The 27331-nt window shown below is 33.5% G+C and overlaps 4 protein-coding genes across 5 annotated transcripts; 3 read left to right on the top strand and 1 right to left on the bottom strand.

Moving 5' to 3' along the window:
• Window positions 1-5515: 5515 nt before the first annotated feature.
• On the bottom strand, window positions 5516-9018 carry LOC105112483 (protein ETHYLENE INSENSITIVE 3-like). 2 transcript variants are annotated; one of them, XM_011008195.1, is made up of 2 exons: window positions 8617-9018; window positions 5516-7883 (listed from the first exon to the last, which is right to left on the bottom strand). In XM_011008195.1, the coding sequence occupies exon 2, from the start codon at window positions 7763-7765 to the stop codon at window positions 5912-5914; it is 1854 nt and encodes a 617-aa protein (XP_011006497.1). In that variant the 5' UTR covers window positions 7766-7883; window positions 8617-9018; the 3' UTR covers window positions 5516-5911. The 2 variants fall into 2 exon arrangements, with proteins under 2 accessions (XP_011006497.1, XP_011006504.1); XM_011008202.1 differs by lacking the exon at window positions 8617-9018 and adding an exon at window positions 8280-8499.
• Window positions 9019-13067: 4049 nt separating this feature from the next.
• MEE21 (PIN domain-like family protein) lies at window positions 13068-17428 on the top strand. The gene is made up of 6 exons (XM_011008186.1): window positions 13068-13434; window positions 13528-13608; window positions 13753-13873; window positions 14496-14795; window positions 15904-15969; window positions 16967-17428. The coding sequence occupies exons 1-6, from the start codon at window positions 13244-13246 to the stop codon at window positions 17057-17059; spliced, it is 852 nt and encodes a 283-aa protein (XP_011006488.1). The 5' UTR covers window positions 13068-13243; the 3' UTR covers window positions 17060-17428.
• Window positions 17429-19188: 1760 nt separating this feature from the next.
• LOC105112467 (capsanthin/capsorubin synthase, chromoplast-like) lies at window positions 19189-21077 on the top strand. Its single transcript, XM_011008173.1, has one exon. It carries the CDS (start codon window positions 19396-19398, stop codon window positions 20884-20886), a length of 1491 nt encoding a protein of 496 aa, XP_011006475.1. The 5' UTR covers window positions 19189-19395; the 3' UTR covers window positions 20887-21077.
• Window positions 21078-21851: 774 nt separating this feature from the next.
• On the top strand, window positions 21852-26390 carry LOC105112455 (mitochondrial fission protein ELM1-like). Its single transcript, XM_011008163.1, has 10 exons — window positions 21852-22179; window positions 22322-22557; window positions 23137-23233; window positions 23605-23754; window positions 23874-24000; window positions 24771-24883; window positions 24968-25031; window positions 25122-25215; window positions 25328-25436; window positions 25909-26390. The coding sequence occupies exons 1-10, from the start codon at window positions 21997-21999 to the stop codon at window positions 26008-26010; spliced, it is 1275 nt and encodes a 424-aa protein (XP_011006465.1). The 5' UTR covers window positions 21852-21996; the 3' UTR covers window positions 26011-26390.
• The last annotated feature ends 941 nt before the right edge of the window (window positions 26391-27331 follow it).

The raw sequence follows: 27331 nt of genomic DNA, 5'->3' as shown, positions 1-27331 counted from the left end.
TGAAATTAAATATTATAATATTTTTTTAATTTTATCCATTAAGATTTATTTATTTTTAATTGGTTTTTGTATTTTTTTTTCTCACTTTTCTTTATATAGAGTTATACCAATCAAGTATTAATAGTTGCAGGGTTAGTGCATTTACACATGTTGACTTAAGTTTTTTTTTCTGGTTGTTTTTTTAATTAATATTTTGTTTTTAATTTTATCATTTAACATTGAATTATACATGTTGACTTAAGTTTTTTTTTCTAATTGTTTTTTTTAATTAATATTTTGATTTTGATTTTATCATTTAACATTAAATTATAACTTTTTTTTATCATTTTATTGGCACATATAGTTTTTTCATGAGATGAAAATAATGCCCTAAAAAAAATTATTATTGAACACAATTAAGTACATAATCAATGTTACAAGATAAAAAATCTCAATCTTGATTATCTTTTAATTAGATATTAATTTAATTAATTAGATACATACATACACATATATATATATATATATATTAATTTATGATTGAGAATTTTTCATAACAAAAAATATATAAAAAAGTATACAATATTTATTTTTTAATTAAAAATAAAATAAATGCCCCATAGCACGTGTGCAAAATTAGTTTTACTAAAGTTATGACCTAGTATGCCCTATTAAAACACCAAACTACAAAGAAATTTTTACCTCTACGGTCTAGATCATAGATTTGTTTGAATCTATTATAAAATGATGTTTTATTAAATAATAAATTTTTAAATAAATTAATGATGACATTCTAAATAAGAATTAAAAACAGGTCAATTAATTCAATTATACTAGATCTTTTATGAATTTAATTAGATCAACTAGATTACTTGAATTTAATAAAATTAATTTTCTAAACGAGTCACTAATAAACCTAGCCCATACCATTTTCCAATTAAACAAATCACCTAGTCACCATGCCGATAACTATATAATGCTATGATTGATTGCTGCCGGTGCCAATTGAGCGTAATCCAAGTGGAGAAACATCTTCTTGACAGCAAGTATGCAACGACTCGACTCGGATAATAAATGGGCTTTAAGCTGACATAGCTTGAAATCACAAAAGCCCAAGAAGGCCCGCTAAGAGACCAGCTCATTGTAATAGTATAAATACTCATTCAAGTCCAGCCCATATGAAATTAACTCAGGAGGCAAGGAAATCAAAACCCAATTATAATCTAGAAGGCCAAGCCTTATATACAAAACAAGTAGGCCCAGTAAAAAAGCCCAAGAGACCAAATCAAATCACCATTTGAAATCCAAAAATATATAAATTTGAATCCTTTCACGCGTGATGTCAAGTGGTTCATTGGTAATTTTAAAGTCATAATCAAGATTTTCAAATTTGATAATAAATTTAAATAACTCAAAACATGGGCTCACACCACTCCTAATTTCTTAAATCAAGGAAAATTTCCAAACTGCAACTATTAATTATTATTATTATTTATTTTAAATATGCTTCTTTTACTGACGAGTAAACCCTCATGTCAAGGGAGACGATCAAATAGTCCGAGAGAATTTTCTCTCTCTCTTTCCTTTTAATATAAGACGAAAGGAAAAGAGACACTACATTCCACAAATAAATGGTGACATTCTGTATGCTTTGAATATACTATCGTCTCCTCTTTTTACATTTGTTTTTGTATTTTAACAATATTTTAAAAAAATTAAATTTTTTAATTTTTTTAATTTTAAATTAATTTTTTAAAGTGTTTTCATATCATTTTGATATAACATATAAAAAAAATTAAAATAATAAAAAATATTATTTTAATAAATTTTTAAATAAAAAATATTTTAAAAATAACCATACCACATTCTCAAATAAATAACCTGACAAGAGAGATGTCCATGAACATGGTTATGAGATTTTGTAGAGGATGTATGAGACATAGTTATTAAATTTAATATGGTTTGATTAGTTGGCATTTTAGTTTGTGGTGGGTTTTTATTTTAATTATTTCTGAAGATGGTTAGGTTAAATTTGAGTGATTTGATTGGTTAACTAATAACCTGGTGGTTGTTTCACTGAGATAAACTCGGATAAGATCTAACCAACTCAGTTGTAAAGAGTTTTTTTGTCATATAAAATAACATTGTTTGAGTTTATTTTTCAGATAAAATGATGTTATTTTAAGATAAACTCGAGTTGATCCAATAAATATGAGACACGAGCCTTTGATCAGGTGTATGATAAATATGATTTTAAAATTAATAATGGAAAAATAGGATTCAAGATCAAACTAAATAAATTCCAATAATAAGTGTAATGATTGAAAATCTTTGGAAAAAAGATTTGATAGCATCTTACAAAAAAATTAGCTCTATTCATCAGCTAACAGAACATTACCTGAGTTAATCTAAAAAGGCATAAAAATAAAAGACTCGATGATTTCTACAAGACTTGTTTAGATTGATGCCAGTAAAGAAAAGTGTAAAAAGTAAAAAACTAAAAAAATACTATAGTAAGGATAAGAAAAAATATAGTGATAGATAAACCACGTGTAAAATAATAAAATTATCAGGTATAAAAAAAAATATATACAAATGAAATTTGTTTTATTAAAAAACCATTACAATTTTGTCATTGCTATAATACCATTATAATAAAAACATTTGGTAAAACTTATAATCATCTCATTTCTAGAGGAAAACACCATTTATTTCTTGTATAAATAATAGATAGGTGGGCCACAATGTTTTTCATTTCTTTTTAGTATAAATAATAGATAGGTGGCCCACACCACATCGCAAGCCTACCTAATTTTTTCACCGTATAAAAATTATTAAAACAATGCAAATGTTTTTAAAAAAGAAAGAAAATAAAAAAAAATATGCTCATTGACTTGAATTAGTTTAATAAACTCAATTAATTTAATAATATGATTAGAAAGTAAGATATTCACAACAAATAAAGCAATAATAAAAAAATGATTCCATATAAAAAATAAACGCTTAAAATATTATAAAAACATATATTTACAATATTCCCAAAAACATCTCAATGATCTTGTTTGCTAATAAAATAAACATTAAATTAGAATGAAATAACTGCATGAAAAGAAAAGGAAAATATGAATCTTGAATCCCAACAAATAAAAGTAACGAATGACAAACTAAAAAAATAAAATAAAAAATATAAATTGGTCCGAGTCTGTCTGATTTATCACATGTGTGAATTCTAAAAAATACATTCTCTAAAATAAATGAACATGAACATTTTTTATCATTTGATTTTATAAAAAATCAATCTAAATATATAACCTAATTATTAGTATGAAATAACTCTATGAAAATTAAACTAAATAAAATCATAAAATTTAATTTTTAAACCAGCATAATATTGAAGAGCTATGTTTAAAAATAAAAAAAAAAAGCAATGAAAAAAAAAACTCAAATCAAACATGATGAACTTGCTAAATTGATGACTCAAGATACGATGCCAATATAAGTCTATAGAGAAAAAAGATAAAAAAAACAAAGAATATTAATTTTCAATGAAATTGATGAATAAAAATAAATAAATAAAAATAAATAAATAAAGCCAGTCCAGTCCAAGTTTCTGAACTCATGACACTTGTCACAAGGTCAATTTATAATATAAAAGATAAACTCGAAAAAATAACAACATAAAATTCTCAATCAATCAAAATAATTAAGGGTAAATCTAAAAAAATAAAAAAAGTGAAGATTTAAAAAGAATAACAATCAAATTTTACATAAAAAATTATAAGGGATGAAATTGAAAAACAATTTCTATTAAAAAAATAATAAGAAAAACTAGAAATAACAATAAAAAAATAAAGACTAAACTTGATATAAAAATTAAATGTTAATGGATGAAATTTAAAAAAAAATCAATAAAAAAATAAAGATTAAATATATTGTAATTAAAGTCTAAATGTCAAATCTGATATAAAAATTAAATATAAAAAATAAAATTAAAAAATAACTCAAGTTTATATATATTGTAATTTAAAAAATAATAATCTAATTTAAATCAACAAACAAATAATTAGATTTTTTTTATAATGACCAATATATTTTTTTAGAAGAAGAAAAATAAAAAAAAAGGGAAAAAAATATTTTGGTGGAGCTCAACTGCCATCTTGATCACTACACGTGCCTTAACACTGTGATATAGCTAATGAGACGTATCAAAAGTTTTTCTAAATAATAATGTTTAATTATTTTTTTATATTACACGCGTCTCTTAAAGAGCCTCGGAGCTATTTTAATTTTTTAAATAAAGAAATCGTCGTAGCTATCCAAAAGAGACTTGGTGATGGATGAATTGACAGCCACTTCTGACCCTACCATCTTTCCTTGCATCGCAAATTGATATTAACCAATGAAAGGAAAGAGATGGAAGAAAAAGTAATTAAGCATTCCCTAATCCGCACGTGCTTAAAAATTAAGTGTTTTTGATGATATCATACATATGCTTTAGAAAATGTCTGGATAAAAAAAAAGTTATTAATTTGATATTTTTATTTCTTGGATAGTTTTAATATATAATAATAATTTAGTCCAAATATATTTTAATATTCACTTTTATATAAAATTTAAATATAAAAATCAGGGACGTTAACAGAAATATACCTTTTAGAGACCAATGATAATAATCAAGACTCTAAATTAACATATACATGAAGAGTTTGATTTGTTTTCATGTTTAAAAAATGTTTTTTATTTTAAATTATTTTAATATTTTAATGTAAACAATAATTAAAAAAAAATATCTATCATTACACTTTTATCACATCCATGGAGTATAATTAATGTTTTGTTTTTAGTTCAGGTTGTCTTGTCACAAGGGACCTACATGCACAGTGGATTAACTATTGAGACCACAAGTCTGTCGACTTTTTCCACGAGGAAACAATGCTCTCCTGCGCATAACTTCTCCCATGGATTAATCAAATGACTTTGAATCCATGATGGTCTGGATTTAACTTGGATAAGAATGAAGTTATTAATCTAGAGGATTAACTAGTAATCCAATCAATATTTAATATGATTTTAAGAATATTAGAACAGTTTATCTAATCTTTTTTAAGAAATCATGAAATGATGTAATATTAAATTCACCATGAGAGTTTAAGAACTGCGATCTCAACACCCGAAATGTTGACTTAAGACTCCAAATTAAAAAAAACGTGAAGCTAAATCATAGCCAGTAATGTTTTGTTCTTTAGTATATGATGTCTTGTCACAAGGGACCTAGAAGCATGGTGGATTCACTATTGAGACCACGAGTCTCTCAGTTTCTTGAATCTGAACGAGCAAGATGTTGACTGCTAACAGCTTTTCAAAACCTCAGCAGTGATGAAAAGATCCCAAGAGCTTCCAAGAGGAGCCGTGCTTGACTGGGATGGTGAGACCCCACCCACCAGACCACATCGCCAGCTTGATTAATTAATGTCGAAGCAACTAGTCCAACTTGGCATCTCACAACTAAGTTTTGTGGGCCTGTATTCACATGAGAGATTCACAAAAAGACAAACCTTCATTTCAGCTAGCAGCAGCCAACACGTTGGCGTTACAAGACAGATTACACACCATAATACCAGAATCCTAGCCCTACAAATTATGGCTGTCTTCTCAACCATATGATAGCCAAATGAGTAAATACATCACAACTTATTTATTTGACAGCATATCTCACCTTACACGTAATGGACAGTAGTTCAATTTATGAGAGTTTTGCACAAACTTTATTAGCACGTACGGTACCTGCTAGCTATCTAAATTCTACCCCTAAAAAGAGAGTAAATAATACATGGACGGCCATATCAGTTTCTAGGCAGTGAGAGTTTGCCCCGGATGTAGTGCAAGATTAGAAAAGTTCTTCCAGTCCAAGGAGATAGTTTTGGTAATGATATTAGAACCAGGTTGAAACATCCTGATGCTTTGGCAGAGTATCCATTCCCAGTACTTGTAGATCATCTTTGTAGTCGAAAGAGGACAAATCAAAGGGGGAGCCGAACATCAAGCTGAAGCCGCTGTTGTTTTGGTTGGTCTCGAACGGAGAATTCAAGGGTTTGAACCTGTCAAACTGACCCACTTCCTGGGAAAACATTTGATGGTTTTGGTTGATGTTGGACTCTTCGAAGATATTTCCGTTAATCATATTGCTTTGACCCCGGAAGTGGTTGTCCTGCTGGTGTTGGATTTTTGGCTGGAAAACGTTGTGATCTTCCGTGACCAAATTGTTACCACGATTTGTGTTCTTGTTGCCTTGAATATTAGTGTCATAGATTGACATAAGCTCGCTGATCATCTTTTGCCCATCTTCAGGAACTCCTGATAGATTGAAGGAAGAGGGTGCTGGGTTCCCCAATGGAGCAGTTGTCTTGGACTGTGCAGATGGTTGAGGATAGATGACAGGCTTGATTTCATTAACATGAAAATTTGACCCTCTAAACTCCAATGAAGTGCTTCTGTATGGACAATTTAGTTGATGAGTGTCCCTAGCAGCCCTGTCGGGGAAACCCAATCGGATTTGACTATGAGCACATTGAACAGCCTCGCATGTGTAGATCTTCTGATCCACCATCATGTTTATATCACTGGATGGCTTTCTCTTTCTAATAAAATCCGTGCTGGTCATAACTTCTCCCTTGATTGGATAAGGTTGTTGTCGAAGAGGTAGCCTTTCACCCATTCTTTCCATCCCTAGATTAGAATAGCTGAGAGTCTCAGGTTTGCACTCTTGCAAATCAAAGTTTGGCTCATCTTCAGCTCCTTCAACATCATACTCACTGGAATCATTAATGACCAAAGATCCACTCCCTCCGGATGAAGACAATGGTGGACAGGAATTAGGGTAAAGTTCACGAGCCAACGATTCCTCTTGGTTGATAATTGCAAGCCAAGTAGCACTTTCCTTGGCTGTCATCTTGTCCTGCAAGCACTTGGACTGCCTCACAAGCTTGCGGATCTTAGCAATATCAGGCGACATGTGCTTAATCACTGCTGTGAGAACACCCACCTTCCATGCCTTCTTCAAGTCATGAGGCTTCTTGTAAGGTGGGGGGCCATGGTCTTTGGGCAAACCCAGTTGTGGCCACCATTCTTCATTTCCAGAAGGCCACCATGGTGGAGGAACACCTTTCTCTAATGGAAACCGCCTCTGGGGAGGGTCACAGTGCTGCATCAATGCAGACAAGAGTGAGCCAAGGGTGGTATCTTGAAGCTCCTGCAAGGTGTGTGGGGTTGGGCCAATTGAATTACAGCCCTCATCCTTTCCAGGGATCGAGTTATCTGCTTGGTACTTAGCTATGGCAGCTGGACCATTTCGATCAAACCTGACTTTATCCTTCCACCATTCTCTAAGATTATCAGATGCACCAGTCACTGGCTTTCCCTTCTCCGGGATAATCCCGTAAACAAAACCTTGAGCTTTACAAACTTCCATCATCTTCAACATGTACTTTAAGATCCCATCTTGTGCCCTGGACATCTTCTTCCTCCTGGCCTGCTCCTGGGACTGACGCTGCTTAGCAATATCAATCCCCTCCTTACTTTTGGTCTGTTCTTTTAGCCTTTTGAGACGCATTTTGTCCCTCCACATCCTTCGCTCAAGCTCATCAACATCAATCTCCTCATCACTATAATCATCCTCCACAGTAACCTCAGGTTCTACCTGTGGAGCACTCACATCTCCTTCCACGAGAGGGGTACAGAAGAAATCCATGTCACCACAAAACCCCGTCTCATCAAACATCGACATCATTCACAGAACAAAACCCCCCCAAAAATTGAATAGAGGTTATAAGAAGCTCGAATTGATTCCAGTCACCAAACTTTAATTCCTCAAACCGCTCCACCCTATGCTTGACTTTCGATAAAACCTGTAGACATTAATAACAATTACAATTAAAAACACTGCTCAAAACCCTATAATTTCCAAAAAGATAAGGTGTGCATGATCATTGAACTCACTTTTAACAATCCACCTTTTCATTTACTTAAGCATAATTATTCAAACAAGATCTCATACACGTCTATTATTTGCAACCATCCCATTGAAAAACAAAAGTTTCAAAGTCTATAGAGCCATAAACTATCTTATATTAAAAGAAGTAAACAGATCAACAAGCAGCACACTCGTGGATTTCATACAAGAAAATAGATGGATCATGATCAAATCAGAGTCACTGGATATAGAATTGAAAGAAAAAGGCAAACTATAAATCAATTGAATTTAATCAACCAACTAATATTTAACCTGACCATCCAGATCTCACCTTCTAAGAAGATTGAGTCAGACTTTCTAGGAAAAACTGAAAAGTCATAGAAATCCCAGTCCTCCTTTGAGAAAATGTTCCAAATAATATGATAAAAGTCCTCAAATACTATCAAACACCTTGGATCTAACACAACTCTCAACTATTCTCAATTTAATAAAAAACCCATATCCCAAAAGTAAAACTAAACCTACAAAAATTCAAGAACTCACACCCAACAATCAAACTCCAGGGATCCGCTAGACAGAAATAGCAAACACAAACCCGTATCAGCAAGACCAAAAACAAAGCTCAAAGTGATAGAAAGGAAGAGGAAATATCTGAAGAAGAAATATACCAGGAAACATCAAAGTAGAGGCCTTTGACACTGGTTAGAGAGAGTTACAGGTCAATCTTGCACCAAATACTCATTTATCTTTTCCCTTGTTCTAGAGAGTGAAGGGACGCACGTATTATTCCAACTGGGGGTATATATTATTGTCCTCTAGAGTAAACTATATGATAAAAGAAGAGTCTTGGTGACTGTGAAGCTTGTGGGGGTGATGATGGTGGGGACAAGGAAAGTAAAAGCAAATCACTTTAACAAAATCCCAATACAGTATGAGGAAGGAGAAGGGAAAATGGATGAGAGGAGAGAGGAGGGTGAAGGGTGAAGGGTCAGGTTTTCAACTTGAGAAAGGTTAAGCCAATCCAATCCAAAGCTTTGAAAGTCCTGTTTTTTTTGCCATCAAGACGGATGATAGAGACTAGAGAGAGAGTTATTGCAATATTTGAAGACAAAAGAAGAGAGAAGTGTGGGGGCAATGTCTCTTGTCCTGACTTGATGATCCCTATGCACCGTGTCTCTTTTTAAAGCAAACTGACCTTCTGCAACTACAAAGGCTTATCCTCATGTATGAGTATGCATTTATGGGCAGTAGATTGTGTGTATCCAGTGTTTTCCTCACCTCGCCATAAATTTCCTGAACTGCCAAGCTGTTTACTCCTAATCTAGAATTTCTTTTTGTAACCTTCTTCACTTGTTTCCTAATTTTAACTGCATTCTATTTTCCAAGTCAATTTCCAAAAATGCTATGCTAATATTTTTCATAGATTTAATGATTTAACATTCCGCGGAGAATCTTCCCATGAAATTACCATTATTCACTTCTAAATGATTTTTTTTTTCTGGTCCTAGTTTAAATTTAAAATTTAAATAATAGCTCAATTAATTAATTTATAAAAACTTAACTGTATATCATTTTATTTGGGGGGTAGGCAATAGAAATTAACCTGAATTTTTAAAGAGCTCTTGCTACTTGGATTAACCCCCTTTCTTTTTCCTAGCGCTGGGGATAAGAAGACTACAGATATTTTATTTCTTGAGCTAATTAAGGAAGATTGAGTCTTATCTCCTCCATGCTTGTTGGAATAAAAATATAATATTATATAAATTGATAGTATGACATGAGATAAAACTAATTTTATTTTCTTATTAAACATGGACGATCTAGGAGAGAGTTGTCATGGATATTATCTGAAATCATCAAGGGCTTCTCTTGTAATAACCATCGTTGTAAGGTAGATAATGTTCTTCTGGGACCTTTGAAGCACGGATAGTCTTAGAGACTTTTCTTTTCTTATGAATAGGTAAAACAATTATAAATTTTATTTAAAGACGGTGTTTCAAAATATTTTTTAAAAAATTAAAATGTATTTTATTTATTTTGTTATGAATTAATTTTATTATGTTTTTAAATTGTTTTGATGTTTTGATATAAAAAATAAGTTTAAAAAATAATTTTTTTATTTTTATATATTTTTAAATAAAAAAATATTTTGAAAACAATCATTAGTATCACCATCACCACCACAAACCATAAAATAATTTAAAAAAACTAATTTATTTTGCTTTTTATTAATTGTTAACAAAGGACAATCACAGCAGCTTTATTTCCCATTATTGTAACGTTTGTAATTTGTATTAATTAAGACTATTTCAATTCTCTTTATTCAATATCCATTATGTTGACATCCTAGCAAAATTCCTACATGTACTCCATGGGAAAAACCATGCGATTCAATAAAGCTAAAAAAAATCCATAAAGAATGAGACACAACCCCAAAATATGAACCCTAGTACCATGTTTGATTTAGGAAAGGCAACTTAATGTCCAAATTTATTGGTGCAGGGATAAGGTTTGATGTGTAGTTGTGTGAATCCGTACCACTTCAAATCTCTAAGAGCCGAAACTGTCTTCTAATACGTCGTTGTTGTTTGATGAAAAATGATTTTATAAATATTATTTTATAAATTTTATGTGTTTATTTATTATTAAAAAATTAATTAATTAAAAAAATTTGTTTAATTTTCAAGAAAATATTTTTCTTTTATTTTTATAAAATATTTTAAAATATCATATTATTTGTTAATTATATCAAATTTGGTTCTCAAATTTTTTATTGTTACATATATATTTTTTATTTTGAATATTTTTTTCAATTTAATTTCTTAAAATTTAATTTTTATATTAACTTTGGTTCTTATTTTTATAATTTTTATTTACTTTTTCTTTATTATTTTTAATTGAAATTTGTTATTTATCAAATTTGATTCTTATTTTTTTTTATTACTTAATTTCATTCTTATTCAACCTTTAAATTTATAAGATTTATTTCTCATTATTTTAATAAATTTTTAAAAAATAAAATATTAATAAATTATTTTCCAACTCATTTTTATGACATAACCAAATACTAGAAAATATTTTTTAATTTATTTTCATTACACCGTCAATTATCAGAAAATAATTTACTTTCTTAAAAAAAAAAATTTAATTTTTTTTTAACAAATAAACAGGTCAAAATATCCAATTTTGGTATTCTAGGTTTTGGGTACACCTTATTAACACTAATTAATCAATAATCTTAATACGTTTCCTCTTTATTTGGCAATAGTTAGTGATTTTTGCTCATGGATCTCAAGAGATGTGGTGTGATGTTTGATATTCTTGCATCAGTCTACAGACTGGATCAAATCTTTTTTTTTGGCTAGGTTTTTTTAGGATTTAGGTATGTGCTAATTGAGGCTGTCTAACAAATGCAAATCTGATGCTTGCACATTGGTCGCTGGTCTTCTATCTCCGGGAGGCTATTTGTGTCATGAGCACTCCACAGCCTCGCCTGAAAAATAAATGCACCGGTGGATTCTTCGACTAAAGCACCGGAGTTGTTTCAAATTCAGTCAAACATATTGGGAAGAGGCCTTACAACCATAAAGGCATCCACGACCTGAAATAAGGAAATGACCAGAAAGATGGATATCAGTGTCTTTTCCACTCCAAATTCTTGAGATTTTTGGAAACTATTCAAGAACACAAGATCACATTCGAGGGCAATTCAGATGGAAGACAGTAAACACAGTAATCTGCGAATGCATCAATTTATTGAGGAAATGTCGAAGGCTTACTGTGTCAGCAAGACTGGCTCGGGCTGCGCGATGTCTTTCTTCCAATTCAGCCAAGATCGTGGCAAGGCTGTTCTTCACTTCCCCCGTCAGCATGCTCCCTGCAGCGTACTCCTAAAAGGAGGAGAACCTGTGCATCAGAAAGAGAGAACGATCAAGTATTAATTTTGGATAAAAACCAAATATCTTGAGTCAAATCAACCAAAAAGAAAGGAATCTCACCGTCTTTATGTGTTCAAGCTCAGCGTCATCCTCTAGGGAAAAGTTTAGGCTGCTAAGGCTTGTTTTCTTATGGAAATGGCAAATGGAATTTCAGTAATCATTCTGCTGCTAAGGCTTGTTTTCTTCTAATCATTCATGAACTGCACATTAGTGACTTAAAATACACTAAATGATGAAAACTACTTGACAAAATCCTTTGTCCTTTACGGAAGACTTCTTGACAAATCTTTGAGGGTATTAAAAATACTTTTAAAGGTAATTGTAATGTAATGTAATATTAAATGAGTTTTTAAAATAATTGTGTTTTGAAGTTTTTTTAAATAAATTAAAATAATTTTTATTTTTATTTTTTCAATATTAGTATAGGATACAAAAACATAAAAAATTAATGTAACAAAAAATTAAAAAAACAATGAAATAATAATTCAACTTTATTTAGTGAAATAACTAATTAATCCTTTCATTAAATAGTATTAACTATTAACTTGATAGCATATTTTAATAGAGGGGAAGTAAGATAAAAAATAATTTTTAAATTTTATTTAAAAAAATATATAAATAATATTATTTTATTTTATTTTATTTTTCAAATTCAATTTTAACACTAGTATATTAAAAAGATAAAAAATATTTTAAAAATAAATATTTTCAAAAATACAACTGGATCGCAATGCTAAATATCATAATAATTAATCCTTTTAATTTATAATTTATTAAAACATTTTTTCTAGTAAAAATGTGAATTTTCATATATATATATATATTGATACAAAAAAATTATCCAACTATATTAAATCAATAAAAAAACATGCTTCCAATGTTATTAAAAAATTTCATTTAATAAATAAATTAATTTAAAATATTTTTTCATGATGACAAGTAAATGAATTTTTTTATAACAACCTAATCACTATGAACAAATATTAAGTGTTATTCTATTCGATTCTTTATATTTATTTTTGTGATAATTAAGCACTATTTAATTAATTTCCACTATGTTTTTGTCGCCATGAAACTCAGTTTTAACAAGTGTAATAAAAGTTAAAAATGTTTTACAAAGAAGAAAAACAAGGACCAAAGGTGACCAAACCCAACCTGACCCAGTCCGATCCAGCCAGTCCGATCCCTCAATCCTTATGTAGTTCAAGTCAGTCCTTCAACTCGTGATGCAAATTTTTAGGGTTTTAAAAATCAAAGCACCAGTTAAGGTAGGGTTTAATTCCTCTGCAAAACTGCAAGCAAGAAAGACCCTTCCTGTGCTACTTCCAAAACCGACCAGTTCCTCAAATTCTAAGACATGAGAGTAAAGAAGCAGAAACGCCACCGGCGGGCTGTGAGATTTTACACAGCATGTTTTGGGTTCCGTCAGCCGTACAAAGTCTTATGCGACGGCACATTTATTCACCATTTAATAGTTAATAACATTGCTCCTGCTGATACAGCTATTTCTAACATTCTTGGTGGTTCTGTCAAGCTCTTCACCACCAGGTCTGCTCCCTTTTGCTTTTCTTTTAGTTTATGTTGAAAAATAAGAAGAAAGATTGAATTTTTATTCGCTTGTTGTTGTTTTTGGGGTTGTAGGTGTGTTTTGGCAGAGCTGAAAAGACTTGGGAAATCTTACACTGAATCTCTTCAGGCAGCTAATACGCTTATGATTGCAAGGTGGGTTTTTATGGTGTAAAAAGGCCTTATCTTTTGGGGTTTTGTTGCTGAATTTGATGGGTTTGTGGATTTCTGAAATTGGGTTTTAGAGATTTTACTCTTTTCTGGGTTTGGTATGATTTTGAAGTTCAATTTCAATGGCAGGTGTGATCATGAACAAAGCAAGGACGCAGAGGGTTGCATTGTGGAGATTATTGGAGAAAATAACCCGGACCACTTCTACGTTGGTACTCAGGATACTGACATGCGGAAGAAGTTTCAGGAGGTTGTTTTTTTTTTTTTTCATTTTAAATTATTTTACATGATTTTTGGTGGTTAATGAATTGTTTATCCCATAATTGTGCTGGTACTGGATAGTTGATTACATTGTGACATGTTTATGCCAAAAATTTATGGATTGTGCAATCTGTAGCTATGTTTTCTTATATGTTTAATTGAGGATTTGAAAAATTGTTAAATACTGACCTCAGTAGAATTGTTTCAAACACCATTAATCAGTCCATTAATGGTGTTCTCTGAAGAATTAAAATTTCAGTCCATTAATCATATAATCCTTGTGTGTTTCAACTGACATGTTGTTAGAAGTTGGAATATCTGTAGCATGGCCCTGAGTGTCACTTAGATGAAAATCTTTTTGGAAGGATTGTAAGGCTGATCTGGTAAACTTGTGATCAATCCCTGTAATTGCACTAATAGATCGGCAGTTCCGCTTCTGTTTTTTGTTTACCAGTTATCATATTGGAAGGGATCCATCCAGTAGCCAGGTTAGCTGGTTAAAATGAAGTGGGAAATGCACAGTGATGCAGCAGTACTCGTACTCAGATTAGTGACTAGAAGTAACCGTTGGAAAGTCCATTAACAATTGTGATAAACTAACTGTCCTACAGGTGCCAGGTGTCCCTCTCATATTTGGTCTGAGAAATGCCCTCTTTCTTGAGCCACCATCTGCATTTCAGCGGCAGTTTGCCAAAAATTCAGAAGAAGAACGGTCACATATGACTGAGAAAGAAGTCGCACTCTTAAAAAAGAGGACTAAGGACTTAGTGGAAAATTGGGAAATTGGAGAATCTTCTGATGAAAATGGAGGTCCAGAAGATGAAAATTTGGAAATGCAGCCTCAGAAATATTCTTCAAGAAAGGGAATGAAGGTCAAGGATAGACCTCAATTCAAGAGAAACAAAGCTAAGGTACATTGTTTGCTTCAAGCTTGTTTATTGCTAACATCTTTAACCCATAAAAACTGCTAGAAGGGGTCTGTTTGTATTATGTTGTTCGCTATTTTTTAGGGATATGCATATACCTAACCAGTGAGGAACAGCATCTTGAAGGGGTCTATCGTGTTGTTTGTGTTATTCTCCACTTTGGTCACATGGGGATATATGGCTCTTGTTTTCTACTGTTTTTGCTTACATTATCTACTGTTCTAGTTAAAGCATGAATGGAATCATCATAGCATCTCTCTATCATCATGCATTCTAAGGTTTCCTTGTGTCACTGCTTGCAACCATGACTCCAATGAAAAAAAAAAATCAATGTTATTTATGCTAAAGAATTAAGTAACAACAACTTGAAATTGATAGACATCGGCTAAAAAGATGAACGAGCCCATATCTAGGATGGCATTATGTTTACAAGAACTTGGGGCTTGCTTTTGTGTTTTTTATTTTTGGAGGGGGGGTGGTTTCAGGACTACGAGGGGGGAGATTAATTGATTGCTGTGTAACTAGGCCATTTGCTTAATCTGCAAGACAAGGGGATTACCTGATCAGCAGGATGTTTCCTTTTTCTATTTAATGGGAAGGGAACATTTTAGGTCCAGCTACAGGTTAATCGCAGCTTACAATTGTTCTAAAAAAAATGATATTTTCTTGGAAGCACAAGGATGTTCCTTGAATTATTTTCTTTTCTAAGTAATTAATTGCGAAGAACATGTTATTTGAGAAATTAGATACAGTGTACAACTGTGTACAATAAAATTGTGGAATATCCATGGTGCTTATCTATCTATAAAACTATGATAACTGTTCATGGCCCATAAAGATTTTTTTAAATGATGTTTGATATATTCATTTAATTTATAGCTTTGAGGTGGATGCTACTGGCAATATAGTTTTTATATGTTATGCAGCAGCATAGTAAACTTGTTTTTGAACATCGCAGTATAGTAAACTGAATCACTTAATATTAATTTAATTGACATGAAAGGTACGTGGTAGAATGCTATTGCTAATTTGCCAAGTACTTTCAAGAGGAATGTCTATGCTCATCTGGTCAACTTTGTGTCAAACTTTCCAGGGTCCAAATCCACTTTCAGTCCAGAAGAAAAAGAGTCGTCAAAACACAAACTCCATGTCAGGGAAGGTTAGTGAAGGTTTTTGAATGTTTTTATACTTTTTGGTGGATTCTTATGTTTAAGCAATGATGGGGATTACTCACTGCTGAATTGCAACATCTGGACTAGAGAAATATGGTTCATAATTGCATGTTTGATGCTTTTAAATCCATTGCTATGTTTAAAATCAGACTTGAATCCTTTCCTGTTTAATGCTTTTAAATCCATTGCCATGTTTAAAATCAGACTTGAATCCTGTCCTGTTTAACATGGACGGTAGTTATTGTCTAGTGTACTTGTCACTGTCGATTGTGAGAAAGAATAGTGTTGCTAGACATTGCATTCTCCCTGTGATTTTCTTTTTGCACATTTTTAGTTGCAAATTAGAGGTTTTGGAGTGAAATTCATGGCCCTGTCTTGACATCTAGCAGATGGGTAATTAAACTTCTGGTCATCATTTTCACCTTGGCCCTTTTATTTCAATTATTCCATGGATGCGTTCAATGTGTTGGCCTGCTATAGAGAAGGGTTAAAAATAAAGATGTAGTGGAAATGGTTGCGGTTACTTATGGTAAAATTTTGACAAATGAGAAAACAATGTTGTAGTCAGATATAGGTTTTCAATCTTGCTTGTTAACGCATCTTTTTCTCTGGTAACTGACAGGGTTATAATAGGGAGTGTAATCTATGGTGGTACTCAGCCTTGTGTGTTTTTTATTGTTACCTGTGTATTTCATATCAGACATTTCAAACAAGCCAATTCAATGGCCTCTGAACGGGTGATATAGGGTTTGCCAACTGAAAGAATATAGATGAAACTGTTTAGAGTATCATGAGATGGTGAGATCTGGGTACATACATGTATTCACATGGATGTGTTTAATATTCAAACCAATCCTGGAAAGTATTACTAATTCAATAACTTTGAGGTGTTCAAAAAACTGGTTAAGTTAAAATCCCTGGGCACCCATGAGCTGAAATAACAGTGATAGTTTGCATAATTAAAATGTGGAGGTTTTTGTACAGGAAAGCAAAGGTGGTGATGGGGCAGTTAGAAGTAGAGGCAGGAAAAGAAAGAGATCACGCAAAGGCAAAACTTCTGCTCCAGCAGAAAGCTAACGGTCTTCTTCAACTAAATGATGGAACTTCCAGTTGTGGCTTGTATTGGAGTGGAAACTTCAAAGAGTGAATTAATTGTGCGGCTTTATTGCAGATAGAGGTACAGGGCTCAATTAAAAAATAATAATTCTGGCATCAAATCTGAGAATTTATTTTCTAATGTAAATGTGGATTTGATCTTAGGTGGTTTATTGCTTCTTTATCCTAAGAACTTGAAGCATTTACATTTAGAAACTGAAGGAAATTGGTTATATATCTCCGATGTCCTAGTTGTAATCTCGTCAGTTGTTTTTTTCAGAGATATAACTTGAAGCTTTGTTGATTTTGAGTTGATTCTATTATTTTCGATAAGTAACAGAACTTTCTGGATGTCAGACCTGATTCAGCTCAAAAACTTGACATTCAATGCCAGAGCAACGACTGCTAAGTGCTAAGAGTTCCTGTCATCTCATTTCGATATTCCTTTGCAGAATTAACATCTTTAATAACAACATTTTCATCGTGCAGTTCATTTTAATAATTTGGTTAAATTTTGCGTCAAAATTCTGCAGTCTTTAACCATTTAGATTGGTGATTATGGATTAAACTTCTGAAGAAAAGAAAATTTTCATACTTGGTGTAGGTTTTGGGATTATTTCGTGATCTAAGGCCATAATTTTGTTAGAGAATCCATCTAGGGGTTACAGGAGGCGGAGAAAGAATGCAGAGTTGGTTTTATAGTATAGCTAGGGGCTTGGGGTTTGGAGTTCTCTTCCTCTTACTCCAAGAGAAATCCAGTAGTTTTAGGCATAGTAACAAGAACCAACTCAAGTTTTTTTTTTTAAAAAAAAAAACTTGAAACAACGCAGTTTTGAGAAATAAAAACTGGGTTTTTCCAATTTTTTATTTGTTTTGTCTTTCCTAATTCTGTAAACTTGCTGTTAAAAGAATCAAAGGAATTTGCACATAAGAGCATGATCACGAGAACAGCCGCAGGGGACAGGGCAGTGCCATGCCATCAAACGGGCTGAAGGAAAAGGCAATAGACATGCCATACGTAAAATAACACAGCTTATTGCAAGCTCGAATCAAACAAAGGAAAGCAGTGATATTAGCTAGATAAAGAGACTTATACTGCTACTGTTAACAAAGCTACCAGGTTCTCAAGAAGGAGCAATGACTTAGCTTAAAGAGGATATCATTTTGTTCACGCATCAAATGCACATATCAACAATCCATGACACAATGGCCAATCAGCCTTCTCTCCTTATCGATTGGTAGCATCTTTTAATTTTTTTCCCCCTAGAAGATCAGGAGAATGAAGCTTTTTACATGGAGCAGAAATGTATTATGATACTTCGCCAAGTAAATTATAAAATTATGCCATGTTCAATTATATCCGATTATAAAGACATTTTAAATTTCAACTTCGACATGAATGCGTTGAAATTCCATATATATATATATATATACACATATGATAATGTAAAGGCCCTGTGTACTTCAACATAAGTGTAACCAACCTATCTCTCTGCATACATTTTTGTAACAAAAAATTACTTAGATATATTGGAATTTTTTTAAAACGGTCTGTTTTTCTTCTTGTTTTTTGGGTATTGTATCATGATCTTAACCTGTTTAGAATCTGGCTTGGTCAATGAATAGTTTGTAGGTAGTGTTTGATATTACAGTAATTATTGTTTTTTAAAGTGTTTTTTGCTTGAAAATGCATTAAAATAATATTTTTTTAATTATTTTTAACACTAGCCTATCAAAACAATCTAAAAACATAAAAAATAATTTAAAATAAAAATCAATAAATTAAAAATAAAATATAATTTCAACCATATTTATCTAAATTTCTATATGTCTATGAAGGTTGGAAAACTTAATCTAAATGTATTAACATTTAGTTTGTTCCGCTAAATACTTAGCTTGTTTGAAACTTGAGCCAAATATTTTTTATTAAATTTCAAACATTTCTCATGTTTTTAAATTGGATTCTTTCCATTTGTAAACATTTTCACATTTTATGGAATGTTATTTTAAAGAAAATTTGATAAAAAATTGAACAGAAAAGGGATAAAATCGATAAAATTTATAAACTTGAGATCAATTAGGAATGAGTGTAGAAGTTGGGGGAATTCATTTGATTTTTCCCTTGTTTCTTTGAAACTTGCAACCACACTGCTAGGTCATGAGAGTATCCTTTTCTTGCGGAGACTCAGGGATTCCACTATGTCTTTATTCAACACCATCTTCCAGTACATTTCCCATGAACAAGAATTTCTCTGCCAACTCTTCTTTGTTTCCATACTACTGCTTCCCATCTTTCTCTTTCTCTCCAGTACTTGCACATGGCAACTCTTTTCAGGCTGTTTCCTCCAGCCCCTGAAGCAAAAACTTTTCTGCTAAACCATAAACCGACTCCTCTGTTCTCTTCTCGAAAACCCCAGACCACAGCTTCAAGAAAATCCCACAGTGGAATCCAAAGCAGCAAGTTTGGAAGCTTTCTTGACTTGAAACCTCTATCAAAACCCGAGTCCTTGGATTTTGATCTCTCATGGTTTGATCCTGCAGACAGGTATCGCTGCTTTGATGTGATCGTTATTGGGACAGGCCCGGCTGGTTTGCGTCTTGCTGAACAAGTGTCTCGCTATGGAGTTAAGGTATGTTGTGTTGATCCTTCCCCGCTTTCTATGTGGCCTAATAACTACGGTGTTTGGGTTGATGAGTTTGAGAGCTTGGGGCTTGTTGATTGCTTGGACAAAACATGGCCTATGACTTGTGTCTATATCGATGATGACAAGACCAAGTATTTAGATCGTCCTTATGGTCGTGTTGGCAGGAAGGGATTCAAGACAAAATTGTTGGAGAATTGTGCCTCTAATGGGGTTAGGTTTCATAAGGCCAAGGTTTGGAAAGTGAAGCATGAGGAGTTTGAATCTTCAATTCTTTGTGATGATGGGATTGAGCTAAGAGCTAGCTTAGTTGTTGATGCAAGTGGTTTTGCTAGTACTTTTACTGAGTATGATAAGCCAAGAAACCATGGATATCAGATTGCTCATGGCATTTTAGCTGAAGTTGATTACCATCCATTTGACCTGGATAAAATGGTTCTTATGGATTGGAGAGATTCCCATCTGGGAAATGAACCTTGTTTGCGTGCAAACAATTCAAAACTTCCAACCTTTTTGTATGCTATGCCATTTGATTCCAACCTTGTATTTCTGGAAGAAACTTCCTTGGTTAGCAAGCCTCTGTTATCATACATGGAGGTCAAGAACAGGATGGTAGCAAGGCTAAGGCATTTAGGAATCAGAGTGAAGAATGTTATAGAGGAAGAGAAATGCTTGATTCCAATGGGAGGACCTCTCCCACAAATCCCTCAAAGTGTGATGGCTATCGGGGGGACTTCAGGGGTAGTCCACCCCTCAACTGGGTACATGGTGGCTAGAACAATGGCCTTAGCCCCAATTTTAGCTGGTGCCATTGTGGAGTGTCTTGGCTCAACCAGAATGATCAGGGGCAGGCCACTTCATCATAGAGTGTGGAATGGCTTGTGGCCATTAGAGAGGAGGTGTACAAGGGAGTTTTATTCATTTGGGATGGAGACTTTGCTGAAGCTTGATCTGAATGGAACTAGGAGGTTCTTTGACGCTTTCTTTGATTTGGATCCTTATTACTGGCAAGGGTTCCTCTCCTCAAGTTTGTCCCTAGGGGAGCTGCTTCTATTAAGCTTCTCTTTATTTCGTAATGCCTCAAATCCATCCAGGCTTGACATTGTCACAAAGTGTCCTGTGCCTCTGGCTAGAATGGTGGGGAATTTGGCTCTTGAAGCCATCTGAGGATACACAGTCGCGACACAGATTGGAGAAGTGTTCATGTTTTCTGAATAAAAGAAAATTGTTCTTGATTACATTTGTCCTCTCTTGCAAGCTAAATTTAGAAGAAAATTGTTGCCTTGGACTATACTGTATTTGAAATTGGTCCACCCACTGGATCCCTGAAATCAATTGAAAACGCGTTGCCACTACTCGAGTGGATCCCCCACTATCTCATGAACACTCATCCCTGCAAGCATTGCACTCCATCTTCAATCTTTCTGCTCTTGCTCCGGTCTCTAAGAATTTCCATGATTATATTTTATTTGTGACCAAACATTTTAAAATGTTTGAGATCTCACTTGCTTGATTTGTTTTTTTATGAGATTTCTAGAATTAATCTGGTGTACTCGATAAGATTGGATAAAAACTTATTATGTAACTTTAAAAAATTGATTTTAAAATTTTTATCCAAAACAATATTTTTTTATTTTTATAAAAAATAATATTATTTTATTTTTTTTATAATAATATTTTTTTATATATAAAATAACATTATTTTATAATTGATGAATTGACATGGGTCAATTTCAATAACCCAAACACTAGAAGAGATCAGACTTGAAGCATGATAATTATGGTAGTGTTTAATATTATGGAAGCAATTTATTTTTAAAATATTTTTTTAAAAAATTCATTAAAAGATATATTTTTAATATAAGTACACCAAAATATTTAAAAAACAAAAAAAATAATTATTATAAAAAACTCATGCCACTGCACAAACAAACATTACCAAGCAAAAGTGTCTCCACACTGTTACAATAGCCGCAGGCCCATGATTTGTAGTGTTTATATATATATATATATATATATATTGGGCTATGCAAATAATTTTCTATTTAATTGTCACACAGTTGCTGGGCTTTTAATTTGTGGGCCGTGCTTTCCACCTTCACCCAAACAATAAGGCAAATCTAAAAACAACCCTGCATTTCAGCAAAATTCTACAGAAAAAGAAAAACGTTCTTAGCAATAGCCAGTGGCTCCTCTCTCTCTCTCCGGAAATTTCCATGCTATCGAATTTGAACGGAATTAGGGTTTGGAATCTGTAATCGGAGTGGAGATCAATTCATGAAGCCAATAAGGCTACCGGAACCCCCGAGTCCCACCATGGGAGTACCGGAGATCTTCGAAAACGGCGCGTACAGCGTCATTCGCCGCGCCGTCGTCATCGGCAACGGATTTCCCGGTTCAGAAAACCAGAGCCTCGGCTTAGTTCGTGCTCTTGGCCTCTATGATAAGCACGTCTTATTTGTCAGTTCCCTTCTCTCCTTTTCAACTCCTTAATCACAAAAAAGAAATATTTTTTGCTTTTTTTTAGTTCCTGCTAAATTAGGGTTTAATCTTTTATTTTTGGATTGGTTTTTGGAGCATTTATTTAATTGGATGGATGCAGAGAGTGACGAGACCAAGAGGAGGCATAAATGAGTGGTTGCATTGGCTTCCGATTTCTCTCCACAAGTTGTTGTACTACATTATAAGGCGGCTATATAGTTATTTGCGGTTAATAGCGTCGCGGGGGAGGAGACTTTCACCTCTGCCGCCGGAGAAAGGTGGCAGTGTGGGCTTGTCGTCAATTTTAGAAGCTGATTCGAAGCGGATTGTGAATATGGCACGAGAAAGTTATGAGAAGTAATTTTCTTGCAGACTTTTGTGTAATTTGAGCTTGTTAAGTTACTGAAAGTGTAAAAAGTAGATATTGTTTCAAATGAATTTTACCTGTTTTGTTCAAACAAAGATGCAAACTCGAAAGTACGCTTCTTGTAATTCGTACTTATCTGTGTTACACATGGGCGTGTGGTAAAGGTTAATGGGTGACGTGGTATCTGTGCAACCTTGTGAAAGTAAAAGGAAAGTGAAGAAAATGCATGATAATGGTATTGGTGATTAATGGATTGTGAAGATCATGTGCTCATATGGAAATGAAAGGGTTGTGTTGTGTATGGCTAATGGTGCTTTAACCTTGCGATGTAGACTCATGAAAAGGTTCTGTTATTTTTTTTTGTCTTTTAATTCTTCCTTGTGCTTCATTTATGTGATTGTTGCCCTATGGAGCTATGTTGAATCTGAAACCTATTACTCCACACAAATATGCAGCGGTCCCAAACTTGGTATTTGCAATACGAATTTTCCCTTTTTACACCTCTTATTTCCTGTCAGTAAACAGACCTCTTTTTTCTTTAATTTATCTGTTTTGCTGCATTGTTTCAGGGATGGCCCTTTATTGGTAGTTGCATCTGGAAGAGATACAATTTCTGTTGCAAGCTCTATAAAACGTTTAGCATCAGAAAAAGTTTTCCTTATTCAGGTTTGAGGCCTTCCCCTAATTTAAATTGCACTTGATAAAGCTATTTGCTACATTCTATAAATAACACGGTTCTTTGATGGCTATCTAAAAAATATACCAAGGAGGATCCAATTTGTAACCTTTTGCTATTAGTATCAGATGGATGAATAAACCCTTATATACATAAGGGCTAGTATATACCTTTGTTAGCCTATTGTACAGTGACAGCTACAGCTTCCAAATTTCTATAATAAACCAATGCATATGTAAGGACTCTTTGCATACTATGCAGTGTCAGACACAGCTTCCATAGCTGCCTTGCCAATTCAAATCGATCCTCTTTCTGCTGTTTCACAAAAGCTTATGATATTCATTTTATTTTTCTCATGCAGATTCAACATCCAAGGTCAGACTTGAGTAGGTTTGACTTGGTTGTCACACCTCATCACGATTATTATCCTTTGACTCCTCAAGCACAAGAACAAGTTCCTCAACTTCTTCAGAGGTGGATAACTCCACGTGAACCTCCTGATGAGCATGTGGTATGTATCAAAACATTATATTGCTCTAGTTGGTTGGTAGTAATTAGACTTTTTTTGTTGCCAATCTCTGTTTTTGAAGATGTTAATTAGCAGTTTATAACATGACCATTGAACTTCAGGTTCTTACTGTGGGAGCCTTACATCAAATTGATTTTGCTGCGCTACGCAGTGCAGCGAGTACATGGCATGACGAGTTTGCACCTTTGCCAAAGCCTTTGCTGGTGGTTAACATTGGAGGGCCTTCATGTAAATAGCCATTATACTTTCAATCCACAGTACTCTTTTGTGATTTGACAGTTTTGGTGCAAATTGTCAGTCTCACTTCCATTGTCTGTCTTTTCTTGATATAGTGGTCCGTACATTATTCTACTTTATTTTTTGTTGTATTAATCTCATAGGAGTATTGCCTTTTTGGTCACTACTGCATATATCGATTTTTGTTGTATTCAAACCCTGGGGGAGAAGTGGGGAGAGGGCTGGGAGGAGGTTCAAACCTTGAAAGTCCGCTGTAAAGAGGAACTCTTTCCCACTACACCATGAGTTGATCCTTGAAATTAAATTATGAAATTGTTGTGAGAATCGAAGTTGATTATTGCTGTTGTATTTACATCATGCGGAATCTTCAAAATAACTCAAATACCAAAACTAAACTTGGCTTTGCTATGCGCTGAAGATATGCAATTCCTTGTGAGATTCCATCATATATCTCAGAACACCAGTTATATTGAATCTGTTGTAGGAAATGCAGTTTCTTATTTGTTTATTTATTAATGTTAGCATAACAATAACTGAAACTTTAAAATCAAACATTGTCAAGAGTTTGTGCCCCAATTAAAGAATTAGAAGTTGAAAAGGCATGTTTGATTATTTCTTTTGTTCTGCTCTGCTTGGGTTTGGGTTTATGATTATTTATATGCAGAGAACTTAAAAGTTCCCTGCTCTCTTAGTTCTTGATGTTTCTCATGGACTAAGAATTTAAGACATGATTATATGATGTGGTGCCTAAAATTGTTTAGGTCGCTGTCGTTATGGAACGGACCTAGCGAAGCAGTTATGTACCCTTGTGACTAACGTGCTTGTGAGCTGCGGCAGTGTCAGAATATCTTTCTCAAATAGGACACCTGAGAAGGTATGGCAACTCATTTCTCATAGTTTCTCTTTCCAATACCTGCCACTTATCCCTCAATATATGTGTCTGTCATTCTACCTACAGGTTTCAAACATAATAATCAAAGAACTTGCAAATAATCCAAAAGTTTACATCTGGGATGGTGAAGGTATTGTTGATTGATTTGAAAAATTCAATTCTTACTAGTTAAATTACTAGAGTTCACAATCTTATAAATTTTGCATGTCATAACATTCAGAGCCAAATCCATATATGGGACATTTAGCTTGGGGAGATGCATTTGTTGTCACAGCAGATTCAGTCAGTATGATAAGTGAGGCTTGCAGTACTGGGTATGCATGAAAATTATCTCTATCAACTGCGATGATTTAGAACATAAAAGCTCTGAGATGCCCTGTTTTATTTTGTAAATTCTGATTTAAAACTTCAATACTGTTCTTGTAGGAAACCTGTTTACGTGATGGGATCTGAACGTTGCACATGGAAGTTGGCTGACTTCCATAAATATTTGAGGGAGCGAGGAGTGGTTCGGCCATTTACAGGATCTGAGGATGTAAGTAAATAGTAGAATACTTATTTAAATGATGTACTAATTATCTCCCAGTCCCATATTAGCTGTCGAACATTGTCTTTTCAATTAGTTAAATGCAAATTCATTTATTATTTTTTCTCTAGAAATTTTTTTCAAAATTTTACTTGTGTAAAAATATGATAATACTTCTACTTCATAAAGGTTGTGTTATTAGTCAAAATAACTGAAGGTAAATTTGAATGGTTATTCATCGCCAAACAACTATGAAAGTGCTAAGTGGTTGTTTCTCATAGACTATAGTTGATAGGTTTTGTAATGGCTGTCCTGGACATTTGTTTTGGTTACTTTTTCTTCTTTTTTGAAATTGGTGTTCCCTTTATGCAATGAATAATTAGTGCACTGAATTCTCATCTATATCTTAACCAGTACATGTAGTGATCAAGTTTCTCCTTCACTTAATTACGTAGGTAATCTGTTTGTCTATCTCTTTCAGATTTCAGAAAGCTGGAGCTACCCACCTCTAAATGACACTGCTGAAGTTGCTCGTCGAGTTCATGAAGTGCTTGCTGAAAGAGGATTGAGAGTGCGGCCATAAAACATGTTTATAGTTGTTATTCTTGAAAGATGTTTTTGTTTTGGAAGGGAAGTCGGGAAATTAGGTTTGTTCGATATTACTTTTAGGAATTCCAACTGCAAAGCATTGATAGATGTTAAAATTTGCTTCTTTTCCCTATGGGAGTTTTGGGATATACATGTAAAAAATAAAGGCAAACTCATCTAGTGCGGCTTGTAATATAGGAATAGCATCCTTTCCTTTTGTGCGGCGTTATTTAAAGTCCTTTCAGTTCTGGCACCCATTTTATGTTGTGAAAATAAATTTCCCACTGTAATCTTTGTTTTTCTGAAAGGTGTAAATTGAATAGCATTTGATTTATACAGAGGAAAACCCTCTCTAATGAGATGAATTTCGACCAAGATGTGATTCCTGGGTCTCTTTTTATTTACTTGTAGCAGTAACTTTGTTTCGATTTACCATTCAACTCTCCTCTTTACAGTGAACAAATATGAAAGCGGTTAGGCTCTGCAGCTTCTTTGTTGAATCATGCCTTCTAGTCGTCCAATTCGTTGTTTTGTATGAAGTGGAGCAAGTTAGACTGTGGCAGCCACTCCTTTGCTAATCCATTAACTTGATCTCCTATTTAAGTCGCATCTTTTCCTGGCATATTTTGTCAACAAGCTTTCTCCTGATCACCAGCTACATTTTGCAGTGGTGAAGCAACAAAAATCATTATTCAAGAACCGACGGCGGACACTAAAGGAGAAGGCATTGTGGATGCTCCGGCTCCTACCATAGTTGCAACAAAAGCGGCCCAGCACCAGCGGAAAGAATGGAAAAAAGGCTTGGCTGTCTTCGACTTGGTTCTCAGGCTGGTTTTGCTTCCGCCACTAGCATTATTGGGACAACCGATCAGACTCTTCCTTTTTTCACTCAGTTGTTTCATTTCCATGCCGAGTTTAATGATCTCCCAACTTTCATGCATGCGTGCTCTTCTTACCAGCAACCTGCAGAATTCTCTCGCTAAAGCCTTGACCTCAGCTATCATGATGAAGTAAAACCGAAGTTTAGGGACTAAAGTGAAGATTTACATACATCACAGGGATTGATTAGCTAAACGAACACTGCAAGGTCACAAAGGTTATCAATGTAATTCCAACTTCTTGCCATTGCCTCAACTCAACGATGCAAGGAATATAGCTCAGTCTTGCGCCTTCTCTCTCTCTGACTCGAAAACAGGGAGCAAACTTGACACCACACGCATACGTCAACCATCCATCACTTCTCAGTCTTGTTTACATTAATAATCTGGCAACCCAAAAATGGTCCTCCAATCATGTATACAGAGACTGTTAGGCAA

Source organism: Populus euphratica, unplaced genomic scaffold, assembly GCF_000495115.2.
Source record: "Populus euphratica unplaced genomic scaffold, PopEup_1.0 scaffold5.1, whole genome shotgun sequence".
NCBI classification, from domain to species: Eukaryota; Viridiplantae; Streptophyta; class Magnoliopsida; order Malpighiales; family Salicaceae; genus Populus; species Populus euphratica.
Note: the sequence above shows the minus strand (reverse complement) of the source record. Positions and strands in the feature narration are given on the sequence as shown.

Bases quoted from the DNA above. Each gene is read 5' to 3' on its own strand.
- LOC105112483 (XM_011008195.1), bottom strand. From the start codon at position 7,765: ATGATGTCGATGTTTGATGAGACGGGGTTTTGTGGTGACATGGATTTC.
- MEE21 (XM_011008186.1), top strand. From the start codon at position 13,244: ATGAGAGTAAAGAAGCAGAAACGCCACCGGCGGGCTGTGAGATTTTAC. The intron at 13,435-13,527 runs GTCTGCTCCCTT...TTGGGGTTGTAG, and splicing joins GTCAAGCTCTTCACCACCAG to GTGTGTTTTGGCAGAGCTGA. The intron at 13,874-14,495 runs GTTGTTTTTTTT...ACTGTCCTACAG, and splicing joins TGCGGAAGAAGTTTCAGGAG to GTGCCAGGTGTCCCTCTCAT.
- LOC105112467 (XM_011008173.1), top strand. From the start codon at position 19,396: ATGGCAACTCTTTTCAGGCTGTTTCCTCCAGCCCCTGAAGCAAAAACT.
- LOC105112455 (XM_011008163.1), top strand. From the start codon at position 21,997: ATGAAGCCAATAAGGCTACCGGAACCCCCGAGTCCCACCATGGGAGTA. The intron at 23,755-23,873 runs GTATGTATCAAA...ATTGAACTTCAG, and splicing joins AACCTCCTGATGAGCATGTG to GTTCTTACTGTGGGAGCCTT. The intron at 24,001-24,770 runs GTAAATAGCCAT...AAAATTGTTTAG, and splicing joins TAACATTGGAGGGCCTTCAT to GTCGCTGTCGTTATGGAACG.